This window comes from Amblyomma mixtum, chromosome 3 (genome assembly GCF_055824585.1).
Source record: "Amblyomma mixtum isolate Tamu chromosome 3, ASM5582458v1, whole genome shotgun sequence".
In the NCBI taxonomy this organism is placed as follows: domain Eukaryota; kingdom Metazoa; phylum Arthropoda; class Arachnida; order Ixodida; family Ixodidae; genus Amblyomma; species Amblyomma mixtum.
The window spans coordinates 357,904,571-357,930,771 of record NC_143014.1 but is presented as its reverse complement, the minus strand read 5'-3'; the positions used below and the strand labels follow the sequence as shown (position 1 = coordinate 357,930,771).

The window sequence follows — 26,201 nt, the reverse complement described above, 5'->3', positions numbered from 1 at the left end:
AGTGTTGTCAGCTGCCAAAGGAGGCATAAAAAAAGTGTTGCTCACACGCGATTTGAAGAGTCGGATTCTCACCCCTTCAGGCACTGCCGTTTCTGTCCTCTGTGCATCATTCCTCTAAAAGCAAAGATTCTAAAAGCAAGAAAAAAAAAAGTGGGGTGAGCTGGCATGTCATTTCAAGCAGTCTGCTGTTGTCACAGAGCAGAGGGTCATTCTAGTGGCGTGCACTAGGAAGAGCGAAGATGTCTGCCCACTGCAGTGTCATGGTCTGTTTTCACACACACTTGTGGAAAACACTGTCCACCACTGTGCGACACTTCTTGGGGGGAGTGTCTTGTCTATGTCCGTCCAGCCATCTTGCGCAACTTGGCGGTGTGGGAGGCCACCAGGGTGCTGACACTCTCCAGCCGGCTGCTCTTGAACTTCTCATAGGGGGCCTGCAGGGAGGGGGGGGGGGGAGGGGGACCAAGGTTATAAAGATGACACACCAATTCACAATGACAACAACAACTATGGGACCACAAAGTGCAGAATTTGGGATTAACTGCAAACCACCTCGGTTTCTTTCAAATGCACTACCGTAGCACAGCACACAGGATGCAATCCCTGTTCTGGCCATAGGTTAAATGGTAGCTGCACTCATTGCGTAAAAACAAAAACATATGCCGCGCAGAATCTTTCGCAGTAAACAAAGTCACCAAATGTGTTGAGTGCTCTGAGGTGTTTGACAGAACCTCCACACCTGGGGTGCACAGAAGCACGCTTCCAGGCTTGATGGCAGACTAGCAGCGTACTGCTTGTTGAACGTCACTGAGCTGAAGCTGCAGAGGACGGCACTGTGGAACTATCCACAGCTTATCGTACAGGAGATCATCCTGTCTGCCATGAACTCAAATAGTAACTCGCATTAGAGATAAACGCACAGTTGGTTGTGGCTACACATTTAGCAGCTGAATGGTGGGAAAGCCACTCTTTCAGACCCGACAAAGGTGGCTGTGAGAGCATGCGTGGAATGGCAGCTGCATGCGCACCACGGAAAAAGTGCAGTTTTGGTGCTGACTTTGGCTCAAACTTGGGCAATGTGGACAGCATCAATTGGTCTTGCATGTGAAATACTGAGCCTAGAAGCGTGAAACTTTGCAGAGTGGTGAATAGTCCACAAATTTTGAAAATACATTTTCAGAAATATTCTGCAATTTTTTTCACCTCTCACCCCCCCCCCCCCCCACGAGTCTTGCTTTGAGCTACGCATGCCCAGCAATGCCATGCTGCGAGAGATGCTTAGATGGTGGCGGTGTGGCACTGAATTGCACGTGCTGATGCAGTGACAAGGTGTGCCCTGATCTGACCAAGCTTCGGAGAGAGAGTCACATGCACAGTGAGATCTCGTCAAGTTTCCCCATGCAGCTTACTTCAGCAGCTGCTTCAGTTGGCCACAACTGTGCACAATCTAATCTAATCTCCCTGAGGGGGGGGGGGAGGAGGCCTTGCCTTGTGGGCACTCCTGGGTGCGTCCAGCAGCAGGGCAGCCATGCGCTGCACGGTGGGCTGCAGGTCCCCCTCCGAGTAACGCCCGTAGTGGGCCATCAGGGGGCCCCACCTGTTGTGGAGGGAGAGAGAGAGACTCACTGCTGCAGCAGCACTTCTCTCGACATCAGGCTAGTATGCAGTCAAATTACTATCCTTCTCCATCCCGGAAGCTGAGTGGAAAGGGTTCTGCAGTAGCCACTTCACAAAGGTCAAGAACAGCTACAGCAGTTTCTGAAGTGAAAACTTGGAAATCCCACAACTCAACTGCTATGACAGACAGAATAGCTTTACCCTTCTACTGCACAGCTTGATGTCAACAAAAAACCAATGGCAGGCAATCTAGCAAGCTCCCTGCAGCAAAATTTGCTGAAAATTGGTTTGGTTTGTTGGGGTTTAACGCCCCGAAGCAACTCGGGCTACGAGGGACGCCGTAGTGAAGGCTCTCGACAAAAAGTTACATAACATATTCCATAAGTGTATGAGTACTTGTACATAAAACTAAACGACGTACACACATAGACACCCAACTTTTGGGTGCATGTTTTCTTCTCTGTAATGAGGCGTACACCATTATCATACATGGATTACCACATGCTACTCTCCCAAGACCACTAAATAATTTAAAATCAATTTTTTTCGTGCTGTTTTGGCTTCAACAGCTCAACGATGACCGACATCAAAGAGGTCAGAGGTCAGGTGAGGTATCAAAAACTGCAATATAAATGCGCTTCTACACTTGCTGCCATTCTGACTCTTCTGAAGAAGACGGCTGCCTTGAAGTCAAAGCAAGGAAGCAGTGATTATATCAGTTTTTCCATGCCTCGCTTGACATATTAACCACAATTTGACATCACAGCAGGTGGTCTGATCTTTCTCGTTCCATGTTGATTGCACTGTGGCATAAAAAAAAATGAACCGCCCATGGTCCCCAGAGAGAGAGAAAGAGACCTCTTGTCCTTGCCCATCAGGTTGAGGGCGAGCCATAGGGCAGCGGCCGCCTGCTCCGAGGGCCGCACCCACGACATGGAGTAGTCCAGGAGGCTCAGCTCCAGGACATACTTGGCCACACTGTGCTCCAGCACATCCGCCTGCACAGCACAACAAGGAGAACCATAGGGCCACTGGAACCCTTCACCATTCCTAGTGACGCCAGCCCGGGAAGAAGCTTCACGGGCAATGCCGACCAAAGCACCAGTGTGGAATACACCAGAACATCCATTGATCGCTCTAACCTCACAGGGATGTGAAATACGTTGTGCAGCGTCATCATAATTTTCTATACTCATATACTATCAACAAGAATTTGCACACGAGAGCATTCAGACCCCAGAAAAGCCACCGACTAGTTTTTCCAACACCATGCTGCAACATCAGCCGACAACAGCGACAAAGCTGCCAAGGTCACACATTGAACACTGGTCACGCTACGCTGAAAAGGAGACTACCCAGAAGACAGCTGCAAAATCAGCAACACTGCAGTTCGTATTTGAGACTGCCCCCATCCTGCCTACACAGCTCACCAGACCAAGACCCTGACAATGTCAAGTGACCATGATCACATGACATGGAAGTCTACTGCTGCAGTACACTTGTGCTGATCAGAGATGTGCCTTCTCTTGCCAATAGGTACAGTAACTGAAGATGCGACTCAGATACAAGGTTCCCCGATCACGCTGTCTGCCTCGCACCACATCTTTCTTCCCTTCCAACAGCTGAAGGAAATGTACTTTTCAGGTGCACATGAGCAGCTTCATGGAAAATGATCACTGCTCCTTTAAGTAGAAATGAAAAATTTGGCAGAGGCACTTAAAAGTGTTCAAGCGTGGGAACACGAAAGCATTACAGTGCTGGGTCATGCTACACTACAGAATGATTGACAATGAGTCGCGACATTCACGGGTCTTGGCACGTTAAATTTCCCCATTCACGAGTATACACATTCGCTTGCACGTGGTGTGACATGGTACACTGGCGTACTGCATCATCTGCATTTCCTGCCATGGACTGCAATGGATGCCGGCTTCTGTCCTAATGGAACATATTACACTTTCACATCAAGACTGCCTCAACACCAAGGCACTCCAAATGAGGTGTGGCCAGTGGACATACTACCCACTGCACACTGGTACAACGATCACCAGAACAACAACACATTTTCTGATGCTGTCCCCACATTTATACGGTGCTCTGCACTGCACAGCCTTTCTGAATTGTTATTTTGGAACAATCTTTCTTCACAAACTGACGCCCAGCTATAGCTACCAACGATATCTTAGACTTCGTGGTGAAAAAAAAAATTATCCAATAGGCAGTCTGAGAAATCCCTAGCTAGGAAACCACTTAACTGAAAAGAAAATCGGCTGAAAATTTGCCAATTTCGCTCTGAGTCACATCCTGCTTGCAAGCAATAGGGATTTATGAAGAAACCTTGTTGATAACTTCCCCGTGCATGCACTCAAAATTGCAGGCATTAAAGCCATCCCACAAGTTACCATTTTTATTCTGGTTAATATAATGTTTTATTAGGGTTTAACGTCCCGAAGCGACTCAGGCTATGAGGGACGCCCTAGCGAAGGGCTTTCGAAATTTTGACCACTTCGAGTTCTATAATGTGCACTGACATATCGCACAGTAAAGGTGCCTCTGGAACTTCACCTCTATTGAAATTAAGCTGCCACAGCCAGAATTGAACCAGCTTCTTTCAGGTCAGCAGCCGAGTGCCATAACCAGTGAGCCACCGCAGCAAGGCGCTTCGGGTTAATATTATTATTATTATTAACCTTCTGGTCAATACTAATAATAATGAGTTTATTTTTCCTCTTTTACAAGGAAAGGAGCAACCGCGAAGAAGCTGCTTTGGAGAGCAGCTTGACAGGGCGACTGCCCCCTTACTGACTGCATTTGGCAGCACAGGATAAATCAACCAACTGAATTACTTACATCAATAAATGAAAGTAAGTTAAACCACAAAGAAAATCAAGGTACATCACATAAAAAGCACTCATGAGGACAAATAAAAACCAATGTGCTCCCGGAGAACACTACTATTCCCTGGCTACTTAAATTTCCACAAATTCTATCATATACAGTCTAGCCCACTTATAACAAACTCGTCCCTATTACGAACGAGGGTGGAGCTCCTGTCAAAAAATGTATTAGGGCTATGGCACTCATCTCAAAAAGAGCAACCATAGCAGCCCCAATTGGTTATCAGTCATACTGAACGGGCAGTCGTAAGTTTGGCCCCGCACTCGAAATAAACGCGCACTTCCCGGGATTCGATCCTCCGAAAAACCCACTGGCAAGCTAGGGCCGCTGAGTGAGGCAGCATCGTCCTATATTGGGAGTCCTTTTTTGCCCAGAGGGGGACGACTTATAATCGCAGTCTCCTGATGTAAGGAGCAATACACAGCACACGATGTGGGGCAGGGCAAGAGGGAGGGGGATAGCTTGTGCGAAATTATGTTCGGAGTGAACATTTCTTTTGGCCAGCGAAGGGTGCAAGTTGGGAGGTCAAGTATAGGCAGCAATATACAGTGGAACCTCGATTATACGACGTTCAGGGGACCGCGCAAAACTGTCGTATAATCCGGGTGTCGTATAACCGAAAATCAAGCGTGATATTTTTTAATGTCTGAACTTCATCGTCATCTTTTTTTTTCGGAACACAAATGCAGCACATTTTTGCCGGCAGAGGGCTAGTCTTCAACAAACAAGATAAAATGGCCGTGAGCAGCGGCTCGCGCGGTTTTCTTGATAGGTGGAAAGATTAAGGTGCACCGGTTATCGACTGGCTAAAGTGTGCCTACCGTATTTACTCGATTCTTCACGATCGCGATGCCCAAAGTGAGAGGGGGTTCGAAAAATCTAAACTGACCCGCACAAATTCGTCGCATGACCGGGGGAAGTATAACCGAGGTTCCACTGTATATGGTACATGTTTGACCCTCTTTTTGAAGCCACAAAGGAGAATAAAGAAAGTGCGCAAATTCTGGCGCTGCGGTGAGACACACCACTCTTGGGGTGCACGCAGCAGATGAACGTAGGTGAACTCCACAGGCGTGCTTCCTTTGCGTGTCGCATCGGTGCTTGGAGCCCCCGTGCATCAGAGCTTTGAAGTTCAGTTCCAAGACATAACCACACAAAACTACGTTGTAAATGAATGCCACTCTGGATGGGCAGCTGCGCTGGTTAGCGCCGATCAACAAACTGGAGCACCGACAAAGACTGGTTTCGGGTCGGGTCCCCCTCTAATCCAGAATCTAAGCTCAAAACAGCGGACAGTGAACACAGCGCTTCAGCGAAACCGGACAGCCACACGCGATTGAACATTCACACTCAGGAGATTACAGACCTGGTTATTTGCTACCACGCCTGCAGTACATGGACACACCAGGTGAGCCTCTTGAGAAAAGGCAAAATCCTCTCCTGTGGGAGTCTTCTCACACAACACATATACGCATCGCTGGATTTTGAAAGCCTTGTTACCCAATTTGAGCAGTCGTTTCTTTATACGAAGATGGCTGCAGCTTGCCACAATAACCGCCGATAATAAGGCAGCAAACTGGGCTGCAGCTGGTTGTAGTTCATTTCTGCATCCTGTCATTCCCCATTTAAGCAAGCTTTGGTGGCCGTCCTGCACTTTTTCAAGAAGCATCCCACCCAAAAAGTTAGCAGGTAATCCCCATGATTAAAATCTGAAGCACCGGGTCAAGGGCACACATGTAACGAAGCTCGGCAATCAAGGGATCTTCGCAGATACGCTGTCCACAGTCATACAAGGAACTCTGCAGACTCGCCACAACAATTGAATGTCTGGGTCACCAATCTTGTTCCTGTGAATGTGCTTGACCCATGTGTGGCTGTCCAGTCTCACAGAAGGGCTGCCGTCACTAACCCCTCTCCGAGCTCTGATTCCAGAATCGAGCGGAACTCTCGACGTACAACCTTTGTTGTCGTGCCTGTTTCTTGACTTGGCTCGAAGAGTGCTAACCAACGCAGCTGCCCATCTATAGTGGCATTCATTTATGATCCAGTTTCACGAGGCTATCGCATCCGGCGACCGCCAGACAAATCTTCAACGCACCTGGATACCACGCAGCAGTCTGAATGTGACACGCAATGAAAACACGCCCGTGGAACAAAGTTATTCTGCTGCGTGCACCCGTTTGCCATGGACGTATACTGCATGGCAAAGCCCCAACAGGCAAGAGTGGTCTGCAGTGCAATCTAATCCCCCGAAATTGTGGGAAGTGCTGACAGACAACAACAGGGAAGGTGGACACAGGAAGCGCAAACACGTGATTGGAATGTCTGTGCATGTTTTTGCAGCTTGTCTCTGAAGATTTCGTTAATAAATTCTAAAATCATCTGGCCCATGGACACCTCAACATGGGAACAGCAGCCAGTGGGACCACAGGCGAAGCCACAATCCAATTCTGTGCTAGCAACCCCTCGTCACTTCGCTCGTCATGTTCAGAGCCCACTGGGGCTGGGTCTGGCATGCACTGCACCGTGGAGCTCCTGGAGCACCCATGGGAGTCCTCTCAGGTCGAACTCCGCGGATGCATAACCAGCTGCATAGCATGGTCCCGAAGCAAACAGCCCATGGACCCCACACTTTTCGCAAATGCTGCACTCAGTGCCAACTTAGTCAATGTGCCACGCAAGGCTATTTTCAGTGTGAAAGCACTTCTAGCCGCACTCCCTGGGTTTTCAGTGGTGTGTGTGTGTGTATAGAAAAGGACAGGTGCACAACTGGCTCCCTGTGTCAGCGGACACCTCAACCGTGCTACGAGGCATGCGGTGGTGTCCCCCTGCAGCAGACTGCTGCTTCCCCTGTACCTGGGCGGCCTTGGAGTTGCGCCTGAGGAAGTGCAGGGGCAAGGGCCGCCCCAGGGACCAGTCGAGCACGCGCAGGATCTGCTGCTCCATGCGCAGCACCTCCCGCCCCTGGTACGCCCCGTCCGTCACGTACACCACGTCCCCCAGCGTGGGGGGCATCATCTCCTCGTACTTGCTGGCCGTGAACAGGGCCGCCACCCCCACCAGCTGCAGCCTGGACCGGCTCACACACTGCTCCTGCATACAGACACAACAGCTGCACCATGTGAGACAAGTACGGTCGCCACAGCTGCACAGGAGACGGTCACAGTTGGAGAGGTACGGGAGATGCCTTTGCCCTGCAGCCGGCACAGTCCGACTCGTGATGAAAACAAGTCCCACTTCATTTAGGCAACATGTCCTGCAGCTTTTAGCCATGAGCTTTAAAGGAATTTCGCTGCGGAGAACATTCTAGAATGCATGCCACTGGTTTCTCTTGACATCAAGCTTTGCAATAAGGGTAAAAGTATCACCCTGCCTGTCAGAGAAGTTGAGTTATAGGATTTTGAAGTTGTCACTTAAGAAACAGGAAAATCCTCCCCGTTTATGAAGTGGCAGCTTCGAGACCCTGTAACTCAACTTCTATGATAGGCAGGATAAATAGTTTTACCTTACTGTATAGCTTCATGTCAAGGCAAGGCAATGGCATGCATTCTAACAAGTTCCCCGCAATACAATTCAAGTGCACAGGGACTTGTTTTACACAAGATTAAATTACATACAGTGCAATCCACTCATAACGATACAAAACCAATCCGATTGTTAACAGGTTATCCTTAATACCCAGACCACCAAAAAAGAGCACACCTCCGTATTCCCTCACGCATGTAGCCACCACAACCGCGGCACTCTGCCAAGTTCGCCAAGCGAACGCTTATATAAAAATCTTATCAAAAGCTTCTCAAGATTAGCGGAGTTAATTATGCTGTAATCACATTTCTCTCGATAAATGTGCTGGTTTTGTTCCAGTTCTGGTAAAATGCAATTTGAAGCAATGTTCGGAGCAATAAAATTGCCAATATGAAGCACTTTGAGGCAGAGGAATGTCATTTTAGGAGCAGTCTGGAGCACTAAATTCGATACTGGAGCACTTCGGCGCTTCTAAAACTGTGTTTTATGTTTAATTCTGGAAAATGTAGCTCTCAGTTTCCAAGTCTCTTCGTTTGACAAAACAACGCTAGAGGAGTGTGATGTAAGATATGCTACACCATAAAGGCTTGCACACAGACACCCGAGGGGTTTTAATTCTATGGTGACATTCATGAAGTGAGCAAGCAGTAACTAGACGAGGGAATTGCAAAATATCGTCGCTGCAGTGCAGTTTCCACTAAAAAGCAGACTACCATTGCTTATCTTGACAACAGTTAAATTTGCTCTGCTGCAAAAACTTCTATGAAAGGTTTTTTGTAGCCATTCGAATCTCAGAAGTTCCGATGATGAACCCAATGATTACTGATAACTTTTTTTTACAACCATACAAGCAGTCATCGGCCATAAGGACATCAGTGCCTTTCTCCCATATTTTATGCTGTGCCAAAGGATTCACCTATGTTTACACAATGAAAGAGTCTTAGGTCATTATTTGTACGCATAGATGTCCATAAAGGTTGGTTTAGGTTGGTTTATGGGGTTTAACGTCCCAAAGCGACTAAGGCTATGAGAGACGCCGTAGTGGAGGGCTCCGGAAATTTCGTTCTTTAACGTGCACTGACATCGCACAGCACACGGGCCTCTAGAATTTCTCCTCCAAAGAAATTAAACCGCCGCGGTCGGAATCGAACCCGCGTCTTACGGGTCAGCAGCCGAGCACCATTACCACTGAGCCACCGCGGCGGCAGATGTCCATAAAGCAAATCGCATTTAGTCTTGTATCATATTACAGTGCACTTCTAGTAATTCTGTCAAATGTCCCTGGTCCCTTGAAATTTTAATTAATGAGCCTACTGTAACCATATATCTGCAGCATATACAGGAACACCAGTCAACAAAGGCTACTACTCTATAAACGCGTGTAAGGGCCGCACTTTTTTGGGTGCCGCCCATACACGCGATGTGGAGAAAAAAAAATACGTTTAAAGTAAAAACACACCAATCTGGGAATGAGTGGCGTTTATTCTACGTTCAATCATCACTCAACTGCAAGCTGGTGCTGTGCTCGGGAGCACGCTCATCCCACAAAAAGTCACGCAGCATGTCCACTGTCAATGCGCACTTCCAGCACATAGCAGAGCAGCTCTTCTTCCAGTTCGGGGTAACTTGCACGGCTTGCCTCGGAAAGCGCGCTCTTTTCAGTTTGTGTTTCTTAATGCATTCTTTTGCTGGCCTGCTGCACGCTTGCTGTGTTTGAGAGCAAACTCCCAGCTGTGTAGCTATTGCGATGCTTGCCCACTGTGCTAAAACTGCTACGCTTGGCAGCAGCACACGAAGGCCTCAACTACGATGAACTAACACGCTACCACAACTCCTGTGCCTTTTGACGGCCACAAAAAACTGGAGCTGGTGGTACTGATGCCGATGTGGATAGCAGAACCTCAGAGCGCAGGAAAAAGATGATGAGCCATGGCCTTGGGCGCCATCTGTGGGTGGCACCTGGAAGCTCCTGTGCGCGTATGTGGCCTCCGTGATCAAGTGCACTGTTGCTCGCTGCTTGAGCCAATCGCGGAGGCCACTCTTATTCCCGCACAGGTTGGAAAGTTTGGGTGCGCCCCTAACACACTTCCTTCGGGAAAACAAGGTGTGGCTCTTACGCGCTGCGTTTATATGTTATACTCTGGTAGATGTGGCGTGCCGTACACACAGAGGTAGTCATAACTGTGCACGCGAATTGTACGCATCGCCACATCATATCTGCATCACAATTAACCACAACCTTCGATCACTTCACTCAGGCTCGGCCTAATGGGCTCGCCAGTTGCAATCACGCCAATGAAAGGTAGTTTCTAATGACACACAAGGCTGAGGATGTTGGTCGGCCTCCACATGGCGTGTGTGGTGCTCGCATTCTGCAAGCGGGAGAGAAAAAGGGTAGCGGCTCGAAACAACTGCTAAAATTTCGCTGGTCCAAGGACTGCTCGCACATGCATACGGCATACAAAGTACACCACGGAAATCCGCATTGAGACTGCTTTTGTTCATTGATGGCAAACTATGGGGCACAGAAAATTAATGCAATAATGAATATAAGCCGGCTTCAATGACAACCTTTAGTGGCGGCGACAGCTAAGGTTAGGTCTGCCGTTATAGCCGGTACAAGGTGTAGCCCCGTCCTGTCCTCATCTTTCTGTGTCCTGTTTTAAACGCTACGTTTGTTCGTTCAGACAAGGTGCCCTCCAGTTCGAAAGCAGACAGTTTGGAGCAGTTTGATGCAATTTTAATTTTTATCAGGATGGCGCAGCTTATATAGTCTGACACAGTTTGGCGCATTCGGCACAATGATGGAGTGACTGCATTTCTGCAATGACGTGGCCGTTAGTGATGCCATCCTGGAAGTCCACAGTGTGTGTTCACCTGCAGGAAGCGGTCGACGAGGGACACCGTCAGGAAGAGGGTCTCAGGGAGCAGCTGGAAGCGCGAGTGCACCTGCATGAGCCAGTTGACGAGGATGGCCCGCATCTCGGGCGTCACCGAGGGCTGCAGGCGCAGGAACTTGGGCTGCACAGGCCAACGAACCTGGGACAACAGGGGGGGGGGGGGGGACATCATTCACCCATTGGACTGACTGGCAACTGGGGCACACATCAGATATACATACTCCCACCGAATATCAAGGGGGTCTTTGTATTTTTACAGACAGTCACATTTATGAAGTCTTCAGAGAACATGTATTAATGTGCGCGAATTCCTGTGGCCAAAGAGCACCATGGCACAAGGATATTACCTGGAGGGAAATTCCTCTTGCTGGCAATGATATTAGCCTGCATTTGCGTCAAAGTCGCGCTTTCTCTGCACACGCTCGACACCAAGGCCATGGCATTTGCAATTTGTGCAACCGATGATCGTGGCAGGCCGCCCGAGCAAGTCATTCGAGACTGACCCGCTTTCAGGCTGCAGAGCCTCGCACACAGCTCAGTCAGATCCGCACACATTTTGAGGCAGTCTTCACTAGTCTGCAGTCAAGTCTTCAAAAGTGTTGCAGTCCATGACACTGAGAGTGCCTTCATCGGCGGAGAACCCAGGATGCCTAAAACAATTGGTGATCGTTTCAGCTCCGAGTGCCTTCAATGCGGTGGCCGCATGTTGACTGCCATAAAAGGTTTGTAGCACAAGTTTTCCTCATTCTCAAAAAAAGGGGCCGAGCGCCTCAGGGCCGATAGAAGACCTTCAGGTTTTTAATGACCCCCTGGTCCATTGGCTGCACACTAGTTCTGTACGGGAGCATGTATTCGAGCAGAACGGCTTTCAGGTTGATTGTGCCATGAGCGATGCAGTTATCAACAAAATAACCTGCTGCCCTGCTGCTCAAAACTCCGGTCCAGTGAGTGCATAAATCTTCAGTGAGTGCATAATTCACGCCTTGGAATTGTTGCAATCATCATCATCGTCAGCCTGACTATGCCCATGGCAGGGCAAAAGCCTCTCCCATGTCTCAATTAACCCAGTCCTTTGCTAGCTGCGGCCACCGTATCCCCACAAACTTCTTTATCTCATCCACCCATCCAACTTTCTGCTGCCCCCTGCTACGCTTGCCTTCTCTTGGAATCCACTCCGTTACCCTTAAGGACCATCAGTTATCTTGCCTTCGCATCACATGCCCTGCCCAAGCCCACTTCTTCCTCCTGATTTCGACTAGGATGTCGTTAACCCGCGCTTGTTCCCTCACCCACTCCGCCCGCTTCCAATCTCTTAATGTTGAACCAATAATTATTTTTTCCATGGCTCGCTGCATTGTCCTTAGCTCAAGCCGAACCCTCCTTGTTAGCCTCCATGTTTCTGCTCCATTGGTGAGTACCGGTAAGATACACCTGTTGTACACTTTTCTCTTGAGGGAAATTGCTGCAATACCACATGGGAATGTTCTTCAAACCCTTGAAACACCTTGGGTTTTTTTTTTATTTGCCAGTTACAAGGAGCGGCAGCTCATCTGTGCCAGCAGAATTTGCAGCTACCATGACTAATGCTTTCCTAACTTTGGTGTCCCCCTGAACAGGAGTTGCTGGAAAGTGTAAGCTGTCTTTGGCAGTGGTTTTTGTTAAAACTGGACGAGACATACGGGCCTGTGGGGCTCGTACAAATCGGCCACTTACTCTGAAAAATTTCTTTGAAGTGGAATGTCATTCCGAAAATTGTTGTTGTGGGGGTAAATTATTGCATTGCTTTGTATGATTGGCTGACGGGGAATCTGAAATACAGTGTAGTCCACTTATAATGATACCAGATATAACAATATATCGGTTATAACGATCAAATCATTTAGATTATCAATTTTCTCATTGCCCCTATGTAAAAATAAACCACATATAACGATACGATTATCGGCGATATATCGGATACAACGATAGAATTTTGACCGCCTTGAAAATATTTACTAGGAAATTTCGTATGAATGTGTGCAAAAAAATAAAGTTATTTGAAGAGAATGACGGGAAAAGTGCCGCAAGTAGACCGTTGTGGAGAAATCCGCAAGGAGGCGATGCATGCGGCCTTTGGAAGTAAGCGCCATCATCATTGTAATCGCTGGAGAGAGAAGGTGGGGAGAAGGGGAGCGCTTGCTTGGCCGCCAGTCCGTTGGCCACCGCCGTGCCGTGCGAAGGGTGCGGCCGTATCGCTATCGCCACGATCGCACGATTGTACGTGGAAGATGGCGCCGACTAAGCGGACGGCGATCTCTATCGAGGTGAAGCACCAGATTCACAAGGATTTCCGGCAGGGCTTCAAAGTATGAAGCCTCACTAAAAAGTATGGGCTTTCGCAGTCGACTATTTCGACAATAATCAAGGCTGTAGATGTCCTCGAGAAGGCCGGCTCCAGCGGCCACGACGACCAGCGAAAGAGGGTTAGAGACCCTTTGTACAGAGATGTCGAAGAGAGTCTCTACCAGTGGTTCCTGAACGCTCGCAACCGGATGTTCGGATCACAGGACCGATTCTTTCTGCAAAGGCGAAGAAATTCGCTTTGCTTCTGGGACGTGAAAACTTCGAGCCCTGCGGAGGAATGATCCAGAGGTTCAAAGATCGCCACGGCATTGTTTATAAAAGCGTGGTCGGGGAGGCTGCCTCGCTGGACGTGTTGGCGAAAGATGAGTGGCTGGTGACAAAACTGCCCGAGCTGTTGGAGCGCTATGAAGAAAAGAACATTTTCAATGGGAACGAGACAGCGTTGTTCTATGAAATTCTGCCTTCAAGGACGCACGCTCTCAAAGGGGACCCGTGCATCGGTGGAAAACACAGCAAGGTCCGAGTGACTGTTTTTGTGCGCCAGCATGGATGGTAGGGAGCGTCTCAAGCCGTTTGTGATTGGGAAATCCAAGAGGCCCCATTGCTTCAGGAACCAACACATTCCAGTCCGCTATCGGAATAACAAGAAAGCGTGGATGACTCGCGACCTGTTTCAGGAATGGCTGCTGGAGTTTGACGGCGCAATAGAACAAAAGAAGAGGAAAGTGGTCCTACTCCTCGACAATTGCTCTGCACACAGTGTCAGCGTGAAGCTGACGTCTGTTGAGTTGCTCTTCCTGCCTCCGAACACCACGGCAGGTCTGCAGCCCATGGACGCAGGCATAATTGCCAATTTCAAGGCCCTCTACAGACATCGCAGGCTCGAATGGCTGATCTTAAAAATAGACCGCTCGATATCGCCGGAGGATGCTTCCGGGCCTCCTCACCTGAAGGTGAGCTTGATCGAAGCGGTGCGGTTTGTGTATGGTGCGTGGTACAAGGTGAAGCAGTCCACAATCAAGAACTGCTTTAGAAAAGCAAGCTTCGTGCGTCCCGACTGTGCGGTCTCAGAAGGGACAGATGACTTGCTCCCCGAAACTGCCGATGTGGGTGCACTCTGTAATCATGTTGCCACTTCCGACAACGCTGGCAGAGCACTCTTAGACGACTTTTGGAACGCTGACAACGCTGCTGCTTCGTGCGAGGAATTCACCGATGAAGCCATTGCCGAGGAGCAGCTATTGCGACAAAAAGCGGCATCGAGCGATGATGAAAAAAGTGGCGACGATGACGGCAGCATTGACAACAATGGCAGTGATACCACCACGCCAGCTCCAATGTCTTCACGAAATGCCTTATACCCCTGTTACACGGGCGTTTTCAACGGCAGTTCAGTTGGCCGTCAGTTGAACTGAGATCAGTTCGACTGAGATCAGGGGTCCCAGTTGAACGGCCAACTGACAAGATGGCATCCAACTGACAAGATGGCATCCAACGGACAAAAAAATTTCCCGTAGTGGATTGCCTTGGCTCAGAGTACTGCGGCATGTGCAAAGCAGCGAACTAAGAAAACACCCCAAATAAAACTGGAGATGCATTAAACACAGGTGGACATAGTGCGTGCGTCGAGCAGTCAAAGTGAGAAAACACACACACAAAAAAAAAACGACGACGACCAGCGAACCGACCCACATCGGATAGCCGTGGCCACGAACCGACATCGTCCCACAAATTTTTGCCCAAAAGCAAAAAAAAACACAAAATTTGTCGCTATAGGAAAGAATATCTTCAAGACGATCATTTACTACCCCGCCGCGGTGGCTCAGTGGTTACGGCGCTCGGCTGCTGACCCGAAAAACGCGGGTTCGATCCCGGCCGCCGCGGCCGAATTTTGATGAAGGCGAAATTCTAGAGGCCCGTGTGCTGTGCGATGTCAGTGCACGTTAAAGATCCCCAGGTGGTCGAAATTTCCGGAGCCCTTCACTACGGCGTCTTTCATAGCCCGAGTCGCTTTGGGACGTTAAACCCCCAACAAACCAATACACACACACAAAAAAATGTATACGCTGTTTTTCTTTATTTTCACTTCGCTCTAGATGAAACGCCATGTGGTTAGTGTGCTAACTGAACTCAACGCAAAGTGCTCGTGTAACAGCAAGCGAATCCAGTTGAGTTCAACGACAGTTGAAATACTCAACTGAGGGTTAACTGAACTGCCGTTGAAAACGCCCGTGTAACACGGGTATTACAGTCCACCCAGTCGCTGACAGGCTTTATGCATGGTACAGGACTGCCGCACATGTATGCTCAAAAACTAGAGACTATGCATACTGAAATAATCAAGCTTCAGCTGCCGCTCAAGCAAGCGCGGATTTAAGACTTCTTTAGTTCAGTTCAGTGCATTTATTTCAGTCATGTACAATGGCTGAGGAGAAAGGAAAAAAAGCCGCGCACGTGGCTTGACAAAGCTCCCATCTCCCATAGCGGCTTGGCACGGCGATGACAGACATCAATAAAACAATAATAAGAGAATGCATGAAATAACAAATATGTACAATATCTTCATAACAGATCACCAGAATAGTCTCGGTACTGTTACACACACGCAAATGATAGTGTGTTCACAGCACGTGGATACTTTGTTTATATACATACCAATATTCGTAGTGTCTTGTGTTGTGAACAGCAGTATTTTCCCGTAGATTCACAAGGTAAGCAAAAAATGTGGTGTCACTATGTACCTGAGATTTGTACTGCTGAATTACACGGTATTGATGAATAACCCTTGCATCCATAATGCGGTATTTTGCAAATAGAGCACTCGTATGTGCTAAGTATTTAGCACCCGCAATTGCTCTGACTGCATTTTTTTGTAATGTTAAAATCTTCTGAATATTAGTTTGCGTCGTTGTACCCCAGACCAAGTGGCAATATTTAACATGAGAGTCAAAGAGGGCATGGTAAATAACAAGTTTTGTCCTAGTAGGTATCATGCACTTTAACCTTCTGAGTATGCTGACAACGCGAGCTAGCTTACTCTCCATTTGCTCAATGTGGTAGTCCCATAACATAAATTCATTGAAGTGAACGCCAAGTGTTTTTACAACATTAGTTATTTCTATCATATTACTACCCAATACTAAATCTGTATGTACAGCCCATTTGACATTTTTAGCTCTAAAAAATATCGCCTTTGTTTTACGTGTGTTTATTAGAAGGAAATTTTTTTCAGACCATGAGTTAAGTTTACCCAAAATGCTGTTAGCCTTTTCTACTATATCATTCGCGTTGGTGCCAGACAGAAATAAAGTAGTGTCGTCACCGTAAATTACGTATTCTGTTTCGGAGTCAATCTGTACTAAATTGTTAATACGTCGAGTCCACTTATAACAATGTTCAAGTCCCACGAAAATTCCATTGTTATAACCGATAATTGTTATAAACGGGTTTCACGAAAGAAAGCATAACAACTGCAAAGAGGGGTCACGGACGGCAAGTGACATGCGAGCTCCGCCGAGGCATCGTTTTGGTGGCACCGAAAGGGGTATTGTAAAAAATATGAGAAGGTTGCTGCGGCTGCCTCTCAGCTTGAAAAATCCCTTAGTGCCCGAGAAATAAACAAAGAAAACATGAAAACTTGAAAGCACTGAATAGCTTGCACTTCTCACTTCTTTGCTGAAACAAACCCGTAATCGGTGAGTTTTCGACTGCTTCGCGGCAATCTTGCTGACACCGTTCTGGAGGGCATCCAAATGTTGGACATGTTTGAGTGAAAGGTTTTTTGCAAAAATGAAGTCCCGCAGGGACTCGATCATTCTTGAGGCCTCCTGATGAGAGACAACTTGTACAGGCTCCGGTTCATCTTCATCACTGCTGTCATCGCGCCGGTGGCTGCTGCAACGATCGCCTCGTCAGTCAATTCTTCGTTTGTGGTGACTGCATCGTTGGCGTGCAAGAATTCTTCAAGTTCTTCCGCGTCGCCGTCATCACCGCACACCATAGACCAAAGTTCTGTAATCGCTCCATTGGCAGGAGCTTCGCGACACTCTGCGTCACTGATTAACCTATTTATTCTCTTTATATGTACAGCAATAAAGTGTTCAGTGTTCTTTAGTGACTAGCTTTGTTCTATCCGACTGAATCATCGCTGGCAAGTAGGTAAGTCTGCATGCACAGGAAAATGCATGCGTGCTCTCGTTTGCTTTTTTTCTTTATTTTTTTTGGCGGTCCAGATATAATGATCGGATTTTCCCGTTTTCTCAATATCGTTATAAGTGGATTGCACTGTACTTCGCTTTGGTGGAAATTTCGCTGTCGTGGCATTCGAATGTTGTAGCGGGGCTTGACTGAATGGTGACTTAATACTCGCAACTATTAAAAAAAATGGTTTGCATTCCATACAAATGTCAAGACCTCTCAAAGGTCAAACAAACGGAATGACTAAGGCCATAGTCAAATTATGCTGGATGTGATAAACTGTGGCCCAAATTGAGGAAAGTCAAATTTCGGAAGTAGGCCAAATGTGGGCCAAAATTTGGAGACACTACAGCATTGGCCATAGTCAAAGTAGGCTTTGGCATCTGACTTAAGGCTGTTGCTATGAAATTGCCAAGTCAGAAGTAACTTCAATGTCCTGAAACTAGTTTGCATTAAGTAGAGCTACAACTAATAAATGGTTGTGAAGCGTGTAGTCAAATCCAACAGTGTTTTGGGGCAGATTTCGTCACAATGAAATTTTTTGTGAATCCCACCAGTTTTGTTGTGACAAGGTTTGGCTGTAAGTAAGCAACTTCACGGCCATCTATAAAGAACTCTGCCTATGTAGGCAGACCTAACTCACTGCAGACCTTGTGCAAACAATCTGGCTGAGAAGACTGCACAGCAGAGCGTACTGCCATCCCCCAGGAAGAAATTACGCACCTCGAGGGAGGCCATGTAGTCGAAGATGTCCTGTGCGTACTCCGAGCACAGCTGGGGCTCGTGGCTGTCCCCGGCATCGATGTCAGGCACCCCGGGGGGCAGAAGGGAGGCCGAGTAGGACTGTGCCTGTGCTGTCTCCCCACTGAGGCTGGCCTTCTGCAGGCTCTGGGAGAGGGCGGCCACATCCTCAGCCTTGGAAGGAGCCGCCTGCACACACACAGTGCAGGGTGGAACACTGCTGCTGGAACACTGCACACTAGACTGGCTGAACACGGGGGGAGGCAAAGAATGCACATTTCAACAGTGCCAAGCAGCAGGACCAGAAAAGAAATGGTGCAGTGAGCCTACAACGGCACCAAGCAGCACAGCCACCAAAAGAAAGTCGCCACTTCTGTAAGGCCCCACAAGGACCAGAGACTAAAGCGGTTTGAACCTTTTTGTTAACCACATATTCACACATTCCCATGTCGATCTTCGCAAGCCTTCCCCACTTGCCTCTCCTTGGATATTCAATGCATGAAATTGAAGCTTGACAATACGTTTCTCAGGCACTGCTGCAATAGCACAGCCCACACACAGCCTCCTTTACTTCAGTTCACACTAGCAGTGCAACACTGCGGAGGCTACGCAAGCAGAGCACCCACAAAATTATCACTTCGCCGCATATCAATTCTTGCACCCCCTGCGAGGGTCGATCAAAACATGCCACGGTGTAAGACTACAAGATAGGCATTGGAAATCATGGATGAGGCAGACAGGCACTCTATTACTCAATGCCCTAGTTACAACTTTTACGGAGAGTGAACTACTCTTGGGGCATGGATGTAGTCAGCAGGATTAGGCATGGCAGCCGTGCATCTGCGCCGCATGTTATTCTTACTACTGGAGGTCTCGGTGACTGGCTGAACGAAAATGTGGCAAGTAAAACTAAGCGCAGGATGCTGCCAGTCACGATGTTTGCACTTTGCACTGTATCCAAGCAATTTGCGCATTTTTCTCTTGAAATTAAGGCTCCAAAAAAGAGGATGTGCAAATTACGCCTAAATTATGTGAATGTCCTGAAAAAACTTCACGACTAAGATCCTAATGTACAATATATACTTTCCGCCTATATGTCGACCCCCCCCCCCCAAACTTTCACCCCTCGCTGGCAAAAAAAAAAAGACTGATTCCAAATATGATTGATACCCCCTCCTTACGTTATGCAGTTCCCTGCAGGAGGAGGATGGCAGGACAGTGAGTGTGCAGCTCAAAAAAATAAATGTGCAACGACACAACTGCAAAGCCAGCAGTCAGAGGCAAAATGGAGGTAGAAAGCGATAAACCGTGCCCTTGCGTGCAAGCCCAGCTGACAAATGGCACACCGGAACAGAAAACAGTTTGATACTTCTAGATTCCAACGCAGGCACCTGTTCATTGGGGAAAGCGACCACTTGTGCGAACGAGTTGGGTAAACGAAGTGCCATTCGTTCCCGCAAGGCAACTCTGCCGCACCGATCTTCCCAAGCCATAGCCGCTCTATGCCTAGAGCCCACTCTCCTGATGTCGTGTCCGCACATAATGCAGGAAAGCTGCAACTACCAGGGGTGCAAGCCTATCTCTGCTGGCTTCCCCTCCCCAAGAGAGATTGTCATGGCGGTAGTTGAAACACTGCTGCAAACGAAAGGCAAAGTGCAACAAAGGGGCCACAGCGTTGCCAGCGATGATGCCTGATGTCCATAAGGTGTTGCACAACACGAAGGTAGTGGGAAAGTACAGGAAAATCTCAGCGATGCTGACGGCTGATACGAATTCCACGATGATTTGAGTTCGTGAAATTTCAAACTCTTCTGGGGCCGCTGCGGATGATACGAACGTGCGAGCCATGACCGTACCCGTAGCAGATGAGACTAATGCAGTAGAACCCCACTGTTACGTTCCTCACTGCTGCGTTTTCCCGGCTGTTACGTCGTTTTCTTCGGGTCCCGGCATAGCTTCCATAGGATCCACTGTATTGGGAACCCCGCTGTTACGTCGTAGCCGAGGAAACGATCCCGCATGATACGTCGCAACCGGGCAATGCGCGCCAACCGGCATTTTGATTTTTGATCCGTATTTTGATTTTTGAGCCAGTTCCGTAGCCAGGCTTGGCTACGGAACTGGCTGCAAGAAGCCGCACGCGAGTTGGAGAGGCCGCCACTAGATGGCTATCTGCCTCGCACGCCGAGCAATCTTTATCGTGGGAGGTGGTCAGGAGGAGGGGCGAGGCTGCAGTCGCTTATCAGCGCGTCTTTTCTTTCACTCTTTCTTTTTATCTTTTAACTCTCCTCTATCTGCAAGCGACAGCGGTGGTGGCTCGGCTGGTGGTGGCTCGGCTGGAGCCAGTCGGCAGGGCCCGTGCAATTTCCTTTTCATCCTTCTCAGTCGCAACAACATCTTTATTGTGCTTTGATGGCGTGATAGCGTTGAGTAAGCGGAAGGGGCTTTCCCTTGAGGAAAAGCTGGACGTACTAAACGCAGTCGACAGGCAGCCAGGGCGGCTTACGCGGAGCAGCGCGGCGAGCGGCCTACGAACATTTCAGTGCTTGACGCTGTGCACCACGTCGCTTCAGCGTGGACTGCAGTGAGCGCGTGAACTGCACAGTACTGCTGCGTGCGTGCGGTGTGGCCGCACCGCAAAGCGACGCTGACAGCAATGCGGCCTTTGCTATTGAGAAACGCGTTGTTCTTTCCAGCGAGCGAAAGAAACTGCAATCCACCATTCTCGATTTTTTAAAGTCCTAGGGTCAATTTGCGGAAATTAATTGTTTCAAGTCAAAGCTGCACTGTTTTCATTATTTTCGGTGCTTTCCTCACTGTTGCGTTTTCCCGGCTGTTACGTTTTTTTTTCCCGGTCCGGTGAAAAACGTATGAACGGGGTTCTGGTAGTGGAATGCACTAGGCTGAAACATTAAAAGGTTATCCTACGGCTACATCACAATCTCGCAACAATCAGAGTGAATGCAGCGGCAGCACGTCCAGTCACATTAGCGTGGGAGCACTAGTCCGATGGGTACAGATCCAGAGCCAAATCGCCCATTTGTCTCACTGTCTGTTCGCCTTGTGTGAAGACTCCATCCCGTAGCACTCACCCAATGGTGCCAACCAAGAGCAAGATCATTCGCTGTCTGTTCGCAGCTGGCCTAGCGCGAGTGCTCTGTCCCGTGGCACTGTCCGCTCTGCATTGCCTTGTACGCATTAAAAATCCATGCTTTTGAACTGATTCAAATGTCGCAAACATTGTGTACTTTTCCCCGAAAGTTTCAACTTCAGCGCTGCATTCGTGTGGTTACGCTTGCGTAGTGCACTCTTTTTTTTTACTCAACATGACGCTGTTTGCAAGGAGAAGCTACGATGCAAAACTGAAGTTGCAAGCCGCTCAACATGTGCTGAAGAACAGGAACTGCGCGGCAGAGGGAAAGTTCGAAGTGAGTGAAAATAATTATCCAGGACTATCTTCCTTATCTTGACAGAGCAATGGAGTGGACTTCAAACAACATGCCCATTGAGAACTTTGCAGTAGCGTGCCATTTGCCCACTGCAGCCGAGCAAGGACATGGAAGTCAGGACTGGTGCTGGTAATGTTTGTGCCGTGCGCATTTCGAGTGTGCCCTCCACACCAGGGGATGACCAGAGTGAATCCCTGTGCGCTTAACACCTACTCCACTTCTGTTTTCATTACGCAGGCTGACAATGCACCCGGTCCGCACGATATGGGGTTTAACGTCCCAAAGCGACTGAGGCTATGAGAGACGCCGTAGTGGAGGGCTCCGGAAATTTCGACCGCCTGGGGTTCTTTAACGTGCACTGACATCGCACAGTACACGGGCCTCGAATTTCTCCTCCAAAGAAATTCAGCCGCCGCGACCGGGATCGAACCCGCGTCTTTCGGGCCAGGATATGCAGAATGAATACACTCACAAAGGATGACACACAGTGCCCAAGAGTTTTGCTCTGAAGCAAGTATGGAGTTCTGGCACAGGCTTGCAGCCGCATGTAGCAGGATTTGCATTTTGGCACAGTTTGGCACAATTGGAGCAGCAATCATATCCCGAAAAATGCAACAAAATCATCTGTGCCGGAAAATAAAATAACCTTGGGGTTGCATGATCCACGCTTATTTGCAATTCTGCTGGAGTGTCACTCGAGAACAAATGGGCGAACCAGACAGTTACCGACCTGCTCAAGAGGTGCCAACGACTTTTAAAAAACCTATTCCATCTTCAATCTGAATCCCTAATTACGGCCGCAATTCATCGAAGAGCCAGGTCATCTCGACTTGCAAGAATGAGCAGATGTACGTAAAAATTGCATTTTAAAATTATTCTCTCTTGTATGCATCCCCCCCTCCCCTCGACTAATGACCAAGTTTTTAACCAGACCAGATAGCATACCACACAAGAAGTTTCTACAGTAAATCTACCCCGACTACTTTTTCATTTACGTCAGCATTCTCAAACATTACCAAACCTATTAAGTGGGAGCGTTGAGAGTGGCACAACTTAAGTGCACTACCTGCAATGACCTGTGCCCCAGGACCCTTGGGCAGGTCCCACATTTTTAGTAGTGTCATCATCATCAGCCAGACTACACCCACTTCCAAAAGTGGACTAGGCCCAAATTATGAAATTCGTTTCACTGAAATACAACAAAAACCTTCGATTTAGAATATCTGCTTGGTGCAGCTCATTTTCATGATGAAAGAGAAAAATTCGTCCAGGTTCAGGGATCAAACCCAGGACCATTGCCTGTCTGGGCCAGTAGCTCTACCAACTTAGCAAACCGGGAAAGCCATCAGATGGTAGTTGTTGATCAATATTATTTCAAAAGAAAAAAAATCCTGGTTGTCAAGCCATAGCCAAGCAGATCAGTGCTACCTTTGGAGCGGGAAGAGCCCTCTTCGGCTGCCGCAGTGGCGCCCTCTGGAACAGCTGGCCCACCGTGGACTTCTGGCTAGCGGCCGGCTTCTTGGCAGCCACCAGGTTCTCGGACTTCTGCACAGCAGCAGTGTCCCATTCAATAAAGTGTCAGCTGATCAAGAATACAGCCACAATATAGCGCGTCGCCAGGGCAGTTTTCTCTCCTTGCAATGCCCTTACTTCACGGCCACACACCCAGGACTATAGCGAATTGGAATACATTTAATGAATACATAGTGAACTAGAATATACCTTGTTCACTATCCCCAGGACCACATTACCAGGTTGGGGCTTCACTATGCCCTAAATGAGGAGAGTTCCCCGAATCAGGTTTTAAACACATTTTTAACTACCAATGCAGTGCCCAAAAAAGGTACCAAAATCTTTTTTTTTAAGCAGTAATATTTTTTCCATGCAATTCCGATTCTGAACATATTTATTCGACCCTGGTTTAAAAAAAAAATTAAAATGCACGCGCCGCGCAAAAAGCAAGAACAGCCTGTTTTCATGAGCAACGACGCTCGCGAAGACCGAGAGAGGCAATCCACGAGAAAACCACTCGCGCCGCCCGAGGCACAAGACTTTCGTTATTTTCAATTACGAATAAATGTTTCTACTACTGCATAACTGCATGCATTAGTGATCCAACACACTTAAAACTACTGTGGTACCACCTGAAGCTGCACACGTGACATGCTTGAGCAGTGAGGCCTTGTTGCACCTGTTGACTAGGACAGACTAAAGTTCCAGTGACCTTTAGGTGGAATTTTGAAAAGGAGAAAACAAAGCGCGACAACAGTGGCGGAGAAGTGAGCAGTTTCATTGGCTAAGCGGAAAAGAATTGACACAGCCTATCCGAGAGCACCTAAGAAATTGACAACCGCCAAAACCAAGACGTAAAGGGGACGCTTCTAATCATCAACCCACGACAGCGAGCCGCGCTAACACGTATTGGCAACGCCGTTTTGACATGACGGGTCCCTGCAGCGTCCACCCGGTGTACTTGGTGCAATTGTCACGAGCATGACGTTGTGCAGCTGCACAGCTGAGCGCCATTTCACACAGCAACCTAACAGGTTCCTACAGTCATTACAAATGAAAGGACAGCTGCAGCCAAGCAAGGACCCAGAGCGCGTGCAGTCTCGACGAGGCCTACGCCGGTGCGGCCAAGAAACAGCTATTCGGCAACCGTCAACGGATGGAACCGAACGAACGACAACCAAGCAAGCAACACGCGTGCTTCAGCAAAATCATGTGCACGTGACACAATGCAGCATTTAAACTACAACGAGCCAGTCAGTTTGAGCGGCGGCCGTCAACTAATGACGGCCGGCGCTAGTGCTAGCCTTCCAAGCAAAACAAAACGAAAGTACCCGCGTTCCGTTAATAGCGACGAGTGAGGTAAAGGCAGGTAAAAGTGTCTGAACCGACAAAAGGAAAGTCGTCGCGAACATTGACGCGGCCAGGCAGGTGTTCTGTAACGTCACCGCCAGACGCCAAACATCACTTTCCTGGAGTCCCACATCCCATGTTGCATTTGCAATGTTCACACCACGAGAGAAGAAGCAGCGTCATTGATGCGGCCAGCGGTATTTATGACCAGCGCACGGCGTCGCGTTCGTAACGGATGAAAATGACGGCGCAACGGCCGTTGAGGAACAACGAACCTGCTAGCCGCAGGTTCCGAATGCGCCTTCCGAGATGCTGTGCAGGCCACTCACCCATCGTGGCGCGCGCCCAAAAGTCGCCATGTCCGGGTCTAAGTTTCAACGTTTCGGTCAAACGTCCAGCGCCCGCAGCCGTGATCCGCTCACGCTCTCGGACAGCTCGTGCACTCCACCCGCTCCACCTTCGAAAGTGCCGCTGGACATAGTGCGCTGGAGTATTTGCTGACAGCGCCTTCCCAGGTCACATGACATGTCACATGACTTTTGTTCTGATGATGATAGTGAATAAATTTGTTACCCCATGGGAGGGCGGAACAGAACGTATGCATGATATGTGGATACGCATGATCCACACGTGTACTATCAGCGTCAAATGAAATGCGAACCGCGGAAAGCCTGGCCACAGGTCCCACTTAATCATCAGCCTGTCGACAGGAAACACAGGCGCGCTCATCCGGTTTGCGATGCTTTTGCTTGCGTTTTCTTTGACGTTCGTTGTCGCTTTTTGCCACTGGAACGCCACAATCATTCTTTCTACGTATGGAAGCTTGAGCAGCGCGGTTTCGCTGGCGGCAGCGGCTCTAGCCCGCGTGGTTCAGAGAAACGAGCGTTCTTGGCTCGCTTGCCAGCCGCGCTATAATTTTGCTTCCGTCATCGTCGTATTATCAGCGCCTTGCTGCAAAGCAAACAATAAAAAAACTGACCGGGTTAAGGTCGGGGTTCTGAATCGCTTCTTTCTGGTAGTGAGTGATTATCATGTCTACAGTGATTGCAGACGAGTGCACAAAGTCGCGAATGACATGCATTATGCTGTGTGCGCCGTTCTCGATTTCTTGCTTCCGTCTGCAAGCGCTATGAATCCCATGATGACTGAAGGAAACTAGCTCGCCCGCCCAGCAACTAATCGTGTTCTGTTAGTGAACATATTTTTATTGCCGCCGGGAAGACTAATAAACTGGGAACCGATCTTCAACGCGTCATTTGAAAGCGACAGTGCCAAGAGTTCGGATGGAAGATAGACAGCGAATCGTTTCCCTTTACCTCCACGGTGTGCAACAACGTGCCATTGCAAAGGAACTGGGTCGACCACTGTCGACAATTAACAGAATTTGCAAGGCATAACGGGATGAGGGAAGGCTCAGTAACTTGCCCCTTGGGCACAGACAGCGGGCGACAAGCAAGAAAGAAGACGAGCACATTGTCGCCTCTGCAGCCGACACGCCCAATATTACTGCTCGTGAGATAAAGGATACCTTTCAGTTGGGTGCCAGCACGTCGACTATTAGACGTCGCCTGCACGAGGCTACTCTTCGAAGCCGAGTAGCGTCGCAGAAACCGGCGGTCTCAGAGGCAAACAGAAATGCAAGGCTTGCATTTGCGGAAGACCACTCTTC

General features: G+C 48.6%; 1 protein-coding gene across 1 annotated transcript; it reads right to left on the bottom strand.

Moving 5' to 3' along the window:
• Positions 1-25,042, bottom strand: LOC149356450 (G2/mitotic-specific cyclin-B-like). Its single transcript, XM_089584188.1, has 8 exons — positions 24,862-25,042; positions 23,099-23,215; positions 18,204-18,410; positions 10,918-11,079; positions 7,372-7,608; positions 2,476-2,615; positions 1,489-1,597; positions 1-434 (listed from the first exon to the last, which is right to left on the bottom strand). The coding sequence occupies exons 1-8, from the start codon at positions 24,889-24,891 to the stop codon at positions 336-338; spliced, it is 1,101 nt and encodes a 366-aa protein (XP_089440314.1). The 5' UTR covers positions 24,892-25,042; the 3' UTR covers positions 1-335.
• Between the last annotated feature and the right edge of the window lie 1,159 nt (positions 25,043-26,201).

Excerpts from the sequence above, each read along its gene's own strand:
- LOC149356450 (XM_089584188.1), bottom strand. The coding sequence starts at position 24,891 with ATGGCGACTTTTGGGCGCGCGCCACGATGG. Across the intron at positions 11,080-18,203 it reads ACTACATGGCCTCCCTCGAG|GTTCGTTGGCCTGTGCAGCC; the intron begins GTGCGTAATTTC and ends CTGTTGTCCCAG. Across the intron at positions 1,598-2,475 it reads CTGATGGGCAAGGACAAGAG|GTGGGGCCCCCTGATGGCCC; the intron begins GTCTCTTTCTCT and ends CCTCCACAACAG.